The following is a 9,650-nucleotide window of genomic DNA, read 5'->3' on the forward strand; positions in this document are numbered from 1 at the left end:
ATATATATATATATATATATATATATATATATATATATATATATATATATATATATATATATATATACATATTTTATAAGAAAAAAATACATATTTTTATGTTATTGTTTTAAAATCAAAATATATTAATAAAAATAAAACTAGTATATATTTTTTATTTTTTGAAAAAAAGAAATTATATATTAATAAAAAAGTCTTTTTTTATTAAAGATGCATATAATAGTTATGTATTAAAAACATATTTTAATTTTAAAAAATAGAATTATAAATAAAATATTTTAAAAAAACGAAATATATTATATATATTTTTTAAAATTGAAAAATACTTTTTTTAAAAAATATAATATATTATATATGTATATTTAAAATAAATTAAAAAAATAATATTTATATTTCTTTACAGAATAATTTATTGGTTAAGAACAAAATAGTGTGATGTAGTATTTTTTTAAGCCTAACATTTAAAAAAAAGAATAGTTATGTTTATTATATTTTGTTTTAGAAAAATAGAATATAGTAGTGAATATATAAGAAACATTAATTATTATATGTTTATAAAATGTTTACTTAAAATATAAAAAATTTATGGCTAATATATATTCAATATGTTTATTAATATGTTTAAAATAATTATAAAATTTATTTATAGTTAATATAGTTAAATGTTTATTTATAGTTAATAAAAAGACAGTGATTGTATAAATGTGCAGTATGAAATATTATCAGTATTATTGTAGTTGGATGTACTATAGATTGTATCCAAGAAGATGTACACTTAAACCCAATTTTATAGAAGTTAATGGGTTTATCACGTGGGCGTTTGTTCAGGAATGTTGTCGAAGCGGCGGAGGAGTTAGGTGTCATTGTCTTAAATGTGAATGTAGACCTTTAATTAGTAACCTAGAGGAAGATGAACTAGATTCTGATAATGAGTTCATAGGAAAGAATTATGCTCTTGGTAATGATGAAGGCCTGAAGAATATGCAAGAAAAGGATGGAGATTTTGCTATGATTAGGGAGGAAGTGCTTTCAAGTAATCCTGAGTATGACATCAGACATAATGTTCAACACATCATTCATCTGAAGGAAGCTGTTAGGGAAAGATTCTCTGCTAAGATATCTGAAGTTCTCATTAACAACATCTTTTGGAGTATGTTGAATAAGGAAAGTGTATGTACCAAAGGAGGTTGGCTTTGGAAAGTGAGTTTGGTAAAGATACTTTAGACTTCAAGAAAGTGAGTTAGACGAGGAAAATTGCTGATTTTGGAAAATGCTATGAGGTGCTGATAAATGAATTGATTGTTAACATTTCTAAGGAATATGTTAGTAAGATAAGCTGGTTTTCTTATTTTCCTTGCTCTTGGTGATTTTTTAGATGTTTTTGGTCAAAATTATGGCTAAACAGGGGGATAAATAGAATAGTTGTTGGTTTGTACTCTGGAGGGGAGTTTTGGATGCATGATACATGGGAAGTGCTTGTGACAGAAGTATTGTGACAGGGGGAGCATATTGCTTGTGTGCTGAGGTTAACTTTTTCTCAGTTGTGTTTGGGTTTTGCTATGATGCTGTTTTTGTGATGTAAGACAAGATGTCATGACATCTGGTCTCTAGTGGTATTATGAATTATGTGAAAGTTTCAATTATCTCTGTGTTTGAGGTTGGGTTTCTCTGTAAAGGTTTATTGTGTGCAACTTTGATTGTTTTTGTTTGCTGGATTTTCAAGTTTGTATGATGTTCATGTATCTTGTATTTTATATTTGTGGCTGTTTTTGTTTGTATCTTCCAAAAGTTGTTTTAGCCAAAATTTGGCAAAGGGGGAGATTGTAAGTTCCTTGGTTTTATGACTGACAACAATTTTGCTAAAATATGGTTCACAGCAGATATTGTGACAGATGTCTGGACATGTTGGTAAGACATCTCAAAAGACAGATGTTCTGAAAGATGTCGTAACATGTTATACCAAAACATCAGGACAATTCAGGTTTTCAAATCTTAGAATAATTTTTTTGTTATTATGAAGATTCTGTATGGTGTTTGTACTCATACAGTCGCAGCTAAGGAATGATTTTTTAGGAACATTGCAGATTTGATTTGGTTTCATAAAAAAAGATATTTGAGATTTTTTAGGAAACTTTGAAGATTTGTTCCTAATTTTGTGGAAAATATTTTGCATAAGATTTACAACTGGAAGATTGAATTTACGTGAAGAGTCCAAGCCCATACTGCAAGAGTCTATTTATAAGGACTTGCTAGACCTAAAATCACTTGGAGAAGCTGTGTGCATGAGATAAGGGTTTAATGTTTTTAGTGTGTTCTTTGTCTATTGTAATCCACTCGATTATCTCTTTGATAATTAGAGTTGGGCTGATTTTATTGTTCATTGTCAATCACTCATGAGCTCTTAAGCAAGAGTGGATTGTATGCCAAGTTTTTTATTGTTCATCAGTCAAATGCTTTTAAGCAGAATTAATTTTGTCTTTGAAGAGTGTCTTCTATCTTTTGGTTATTGTTGAGAGTTTGTCACTAGTTTGTGGCTGTCAGGAAGTGAGAGTGAGTTCTCATATCTAGGAATATCCTGGGTAGAAATTGCATTGGTAGTGATTAGGTGAGAAACTTATAAACAAGTGTTGTTTAAGGTTTCAAAATAATACTATTAAATTGGATTTCCTTCATGGCTTCGTAGCCTCCAGATGCAGGTGATGTTGCACCGACCTGGGTAAACAATCACTAGTGTTATTTTACTTTCAAAAACCTATTTTATCTGCATAATTGTTCTTGTTCTTGTTGTTACTAATTTTATCCCAGTGTCGTAACATCTTGTTCGACATCTGGTATTTGTGTGCTAGAAATTTAAGATATAATTAAATATATGATCCATTATTTATGCAGGATTAAATTAATTATATTAGCATAGAAGAGTATTAACATAGATGTGTATTTTCTAAGAAATGCATAGTAGTTGAGACGAGGTACACAATTTATTTTTGGTTTATTTATTCATAATAGAAAAGTGGAGCCCTAGTTATAGTTACACCAGAATGATATTTCATCCTTTGCTCACTATGAGCTACACCTCTTTATAGCATACATGCATAATATCTTATCACTTATTAAAAGCCTCCAAAATTAAAGATGGAGGACCCACTATTTGCTGGCGGCTTCTTTACTCTTTTTGAAGAGGATAAGCATTTGCAAAGTAAGATTGTTTTTGATTTTTTAGGAGTCTGTCAACCTCTTGAGAAGATCCAGGAAATGCAAGCTCTTTCACAGGTCTCTGTATTTGGCTTATGACATTGTCCTCCTCACCTTCAAATTTTTAATCACCCAAAAAATTAATATTTAATTAATTTATTTCATTATTTATTCAAGTAGAAGAAAACATATTAGCACACACATAAAAGAAATTCTACATCAAATTTAATTAAATTTTTGTCTGCTTGGAAAATAATTTTATTGCTATTTTCTTTTCAAATTTTAATATTATATTAATTATTTTTTTAATCAATTGTAACCTTATCTTATCAATTATCATACATATATATTAATAAAAAAATAAATGAAAGATACGATTAAATGTAAGAACATAATTATAATTTTTTTACAAAGAGAATAAATAAGAATATAGTATACCTGCAAGGAAGTTTCTCTGGTTATTCTCGGCATTAATACCAAATCCAATCAATTTGAGATCCGAGGAGGCATTTATGGCAACTGGATGACCTGCTGGAATCACAAAAACATCACCTGGAGACAATCTAGCTTTGTACCTTTGCACTTGTTTGCTTATCTCTTCTTCTCTTTGTTCCTCTTCATCATCATTTTCTCCTCTTTGCTCTTGTTGATTCTCATTTCTTTGACCCACAAGTTCAAAATCTCCTTTTCCTTCATTAACGGTTACTATCACAATGGCCCTTGAATTGTAGTTTGGCAACAATAAAGATCCCTAAAATAAAAATTTGAATAAAAAAATGTAACTATAGCTCTCAGTTATCTAAATAAAACATGATATTAAATATATAAATGTCTTGTCAATGAGATGTCAACTTAATGGTATGAGTTTGATCTTATAATTTGTAAAAATAAAATTTAAATTCCCTAAAAATAATTAAATTATTATCAGTATCTTTTTAATAAAAAATAATATATAACTTATTATCTAGTTAATTTGTATATGTTATAAAATAGTTTTGTTATACCTCCTTAATCTCCACAGAATTGACAAATATGTCTAAGTCTTGAAGCTGTGGATTTTTCTCTGGGGTGATCTCAAAGAATTTACCAAACTTGTTGGAATAGATAGGATTGCGACTTTTCAAGTTGAATGGTTCAGATTCTGATGATACACTTTTTTTGGAGCTAGACTTTGCATTTTTGCTAAGTTCCTCAATTTGTTCCCTTGATACTTTGACTATTACATCTTCTTCGTTGATCTTTTGCCTCCTATCCCTAAGGATTCTTCGATGTTGTGGATCTTCTTCCTTCTCTTCTAAAAGAACCTTTTCTATCTCCTCGTAATCGGTCTTTGTTTTCAACGATATAAAATATGAAAAAAGTGAATATTTACATGAAGTAAATAAAACTAGTACATGAAAAACGAATAAAGGATGTGTGTTGCATGCTTACGTTGAAAGCTGCCTCTAGAATATTCTTGCTGAACCCAGATAAAAATGACGGTTGATTTTGAGTTCCAGATATTAAGAAAGTCTATTAAAAAATACAAATAAACAATGGTAAGAGTAGAAAAACATCACAATATAATGTGGAAAAATGGAGTCATAACTTTTGTTGTGATGCTATTGTAGATCTCTAAAATTGTTTTATGTGGTGGCATGCAGACAATGTGTAATATGAAAAAAGACAAGCTCTGACTTTATTACCTGCAATTGACCGGGTCTGTTTACTGGGATGGCGAGTTCTAATACTCTAAGATCCTCGTTGTCATCTCTGTTAGCTAAATAAGCAACGGTGTCAGCAGAAACTTTGATGGTATCACCACGTTCAAGATTGAAGGAGTTTCGATTATTGGAGTTCAACACTGTGAAAATGGCTTTTCCTGCATATTGCAATTAAGATTAAATTTCTATTTTCAACTTGATTTATCTTCGTAAAAAAACAAATTTATAAAGTAAGAAATATTATTATAAAAAAAATGTTGATGATCATTTTATAATCTATAAATTTGATATGTAATACATTACCACTAAGGACTACAAGGATGGAGTCAGCATCGGTGTATTGTGGAAGAAAAAGAGTGTGAGGTTTGGACTTATATTCCAAAAGACGGTAGTTTTGAAGATTTTCAAATATTTGGGAACGTTCATCAAACCTTTGGAGGAGACGAATGTGTCCGTTTTCATTCTCATAAAGAGTTTGAAACCTATTAGATTTAAAGATAAAGGGGTTCTGTCGATCAGATCTAGAAGAGACACAAACTGAGGCCAAAAAAGCAACTCCTAAAAGCATTAAGAGTTTGATGGTTGTAGCAGCCATATTGATTTGAATTTAAGTGTCACTTTGCTTACTATGGATGATGAGATGATGGAGTAATACACTGAAATGAGAGAGTATTTATAACTAAATAAATGAAAGGCGCAAGATTAACATGCACCAACATTTGGCCATAGTGTACCATGCATGTGGACTAGTGTTGAAATGAACAAAATTGAGGTGGATAATTAAAATGAAAAGATTCGTATACGTGTTACTGAGTTTGGGTGGTGGAATTTGTTTGAATTTGATGAACATAGACATTCTTTTGGCTATTATACAATTCCAAGAAATCATACTGCAATCAATCACTAAAAAGCATTATGTAAGTACTTATTTTAATTAACACTGCTATATACATCAAACATAATTCCAAGAAGCTATAATGACAGCTTTGTGTTGTTAACAATTAACTCTCTTCCACCGATAATGTTGTTACAATTATTTAACTATTTACTTTTATTGAAACGAATGCAGATTCTTCTCATTATTTTTGTTTGACCAAAAATTGTATGCACATAAAGTTGCAAATTGAATTACACTTTACAAAAATTACAAAATTCAAACTAATCCTCCAAAAAAAAATGATTTAACCCCCTCACATATATGCCATTACAATTATGTTAATGAACATTGCTAAGAGATAATTTCCATAATTTATTATAATACTAAACAATTATGAATTTAAAATAAAAAATACGAATTTAAATTCATTCAGACAAAATGGTAGTTACTTTACATTAGATCTATATTAGATTATGTTGTTAATATTTTTAATGATTAATACTTAATTTATTAATTAATATAGTAAACATTTACTTATTTATTTAAATAATACATAAATTTAAAAATAAAACTAATAAAATATAAAATCTAAATATAATTAATCAAATAGAAATAAATTAGTTAATATTTAATTGAATTACTATTAAATTAATGTATTATTATTATTTTATTTGAATTAATTAAATACTTTAAATATAAATTGATTATTTTATTTGAATTTATTAAATGTTTTAATAATTAATTGAGTTACTATTAAGTTAATTAATTATAATATAATTTTAAATAAGTAAATATTTTTTATGTGTTATTTAATTCAATTAAATATCATATAATTTATTTCTATTAGATTAATTATATTTAAGATTTACATTTTGTTAATTTTATTTTTAAATTTTTGTATTATTTAAAATAAATATATACTTATTTAAAATAAGAATAAGTAAATATCTATTATGAATTATTAAGTGAAGAATTCATCATTAAAAATATTAACAACATTTGGTCTAAGTCTAGATATAAAGTGATTACGATTTAAGACTTGAGTTCAAGCCTCATCAAATTTTGTATTTTTTGTTTATTGTTTAATATTATTTACAAAAAATTTGTATTTATTATTTAATATTATTATAAATCATGGGAATTATCTGTCAGTATACATTGATGTATATTTTTGTTCTAAATTTTGAATTGTCTAATATTAATATAAACCATGAAAATTATTTGTCCCCAATGTACATTGACCTATTGGTAAAGGCATAAGACGTGACTTAAAGTCCCTGGATTCAATTCCTACCGGGAACAATTTTTTGTTTTTTTGTTTTTTTTTTTTTATATTTTCAAATCTAAATTGTTTAAAATAAAATTAAAATAAAAAATAAAAAAATTAATTTTAGTATTTAAAAAATGATAAATAAAAAATAATATCCAACGTGGCAGTCCATTAAAAAAAATATTAATAAATTGACTAATATGATCCGGTTAAATTTTGTAAGTAATTAAATCGAATTTTTTTTATAAAAAATTAATTTAGATTCTATAATTTTTGTGAAAGACAAAATGGATCTTCACTCTTTAATTAAATATTAAAATTTTATTTTATTCATGAAATTTATAATGAGATAGGAGATTAGTTAGTTGGATCTTCACTAATCTTCCATTGACTAATTAATCCATATAGTATTTGTACGTTGTACTTATTACTAAGGGTTCCTCCGAAACCTTAAATTAAAAGATCAAAATTTCATTAATGGCCTAGTCTAGAATATAAGTCCTTTGGGACCAAACTTTATTCTAGCATGTGAAAGATTGCAATTTCATAAAATGTGTTCAGAGTAGTAGGGATGTCAACTTGGCGGGGATCTCCGTGGGGATTCCCCATTTGGGGCCCCAAAGACGGGGAATTTTTTCCCGCGGGGACGGGGATGGGGAACAAAGTCTATTCGAAGGACTTCGGGGACGGGGGTGGTGTAAATATCCCCCGCCCCGTAGAGTCTCCGCCCCGCATAAAATAGTCAAATGTCCTTAATTTATTATAACTATATAATTTTAAATTATTATGTAAGTCTATTTGTCATTTCATATAATTAATCTTATACACAAATTTAAAATATATATGTATTGTTAGTAAATGAGTGAGATCTAAATAATTATTTCAAATTTATTTTAAGTTTGAAATTTTGGTGGTCATGACACTCAATATTATAGATTAAATATTGTTAAAACAATATATTTATCGTAAAGGAATAATTTATAAATTTCTTGTGGTTACTTTCTGAAACTTTTACTGTTAATTTGGTTTAAAAAAATAATAATCATGTCTATGGATCTCCGCATGGAGATCCGTGGGGACCTGTGGAGATCCATGTGGACAGGGATGGGGGACAAAATTTCCCCGTAGCGGAGACCCGAAGCGGGGATGGAGAATAGATTCGATGGTGGGAATTATGATGAGAATGTATCCCCCGACCCTGCCCCGCGCCATTGACATCCCTAATAGATGCAACCACCACGTGATTTAAATTATACATTGATTTCCTTTTGTTTCAAACCTATTTTCTCATTATATATACGAGAGTCAAACTTTGATAAGCATAACATATTCAATACATATATATTTTCAGCTTGATTTTATTTTTTCACTTAACAATGGCTACCAATGGAAAGCTTGAGGTAGAAATTGAAGTAAAGTCTAATGCTGATAAGTTCTGGAGTATTATTAAGGAGTCTGCAGCTATATTTCCTAAGGCTTTCCCAAATGATTACAAAAGCATTGAGATTCTAGAAGGTGATGGGAAGATTGCTGGTTCTGTACGCCTAATAACTTTTGGTGAAGGTGTTTTTAAACTTTATATCCTTATAAATATTTATTATAATGATTAATAGGATATTTGTTGTTTGCATTTTGAACTATTTGCGGTAATTTTTAGGGTCACCACTTGTGAAGATAATCAAAGAGAAGATTGATGTTGTTGATGACTCAGAGAGGACACTAACTTATAGTATCATTGATGGGGATCTTCTGAATTACTTTGAGAAATTTAAGGGATGCATCATTGTAACACCTAAGGGTGATGGAAGCTTGGTGAAATGGTCTTGTGAGTATGAAAAAAATAGTCAAAAGGTTTTTGAAGCAGAAATCATTAAGGAATTTGCTCTTAATTAAGGTTGATGATTATATTCTAATAAACGTGTTGTATGTGTTGGATAACTTAAATTACAAGATATTTTCTAATTGAGTATTAATCTTTTTATAAACATGTGCTACATATATATATATATATATATATATATATATATATATGATCATACTACTAACAAACTAATTTCTAAAATTAACTTCTAGTTAGTAGCCACATACATAGTTAGCATCAAGGTTGTTTGCGAGCCGGTTTGGTTCGATTTTGAGAAAATCCGATATCCGAACCGATTAAAATTATATGAATTGATTTGGATTGGATTTGCAAGTTTTTGCGATGAAATCCAAACCGAACCAAACCTAAAAATAACGGGTTGGTTTAGATTGGATTGATCGGGTAGATTAAAAAATACAAAAATATTTGAAAAAATAACTTATTTACGAAATCTAATTTTCATTATAATATAAAAATATATGGTATTAATTGTGTTTAATCGTAAATATTAGACTAGCAATTTCTTTCTAATTAATAGGTCAAAAATATCAAACAAGAAAAATATTTAACATAAAAGCTTTTGAATTTATAATTAATCACTTGAGTTATTATGATAATAAATGTGTTTCATAGCTCTATACTCATTTACTACAATACACTAATAATTTTTTAATAACAAATTAAAATATAATAATTTGTCCAAATAGAACATTTCAATTTTTTTCTTGAATGCGTGGTAGTAATTTT

The 9,650-nt window shown here is 28.0% G+C and overlaps 2 protein-coding genes across 2 annotated transcripts; one reads left to right on the forward strand and one right to left on the reverse strand.

The window, feature by feature from the left end:
• Positions 1 to 2,966: 2,966 nt before the first annotated feature.
• On the reverse strand, positions 2,967 to 5,543 carry LOC131626043 (provicilin-like). The gene is made up of 6 exons (XM_058896860.1): positions 5,199 to 5,543; positions 4,878 to 5,053; positions 4,624 to 4,704; positions 4,197 to 4,520; positions 3,631 to 3,943; positions 2,967 to 3,306 (listed from the first exon to the last, which is right to left on the reverse strand). The coding sequence occupies exons 1-6, from the start codon at positions 5,488 to 5,490 to the stop codon at positions 3,164 to 3,166; spliced, it is 1,329 nt and encodes a 442-aa protein (XP_058752843.1). The 5' UTR covers positions 5,491 to 5,543; the 3' UTR covers positions 2,967 to 3,163.
• A 2,874-nt stretch (positions 5,544 to 8,417) lies between these two features.
• Positions 8,418 to 8,935, forward strand: LOC131626055 (MLP-like protein 423). Its single transcript, XM_058896870.1, has 2 exons — positions 8,418 to 8,605; positions 8,700 to 8,935. The coding sequence occupies exons 1-2, from the start codon at positions 8,419 to 8,421 to the stop codon at positions 8,933 to 8,935; spliced, it is 423 nt and encodes a 140-aa protein (XP_058752853.1). The 5' UTR covers position 8,418.
• Positions 8,936 to 9,650: the final 715 nt, after the last annotated feature.

The sequence above is a fragment of the Vicia villosa genome, unplaced genomic scaffold, assembly GCF_029867415.1.
Source record: "Vicia villosa cultivar HV-30 ecotype Madison, WI unplaced genomic scaffold, Vvil1.0 ctg.000256F_1_1, whole genome shotgun sequence".
Classification (NCBI taxonomy): domain Eukaryota; kingdom Viridiplantae; phylum Streptophyta; class Magnoliopsida; order Fabales; family Fabaceae; genus Vicia; species Vicia villosa.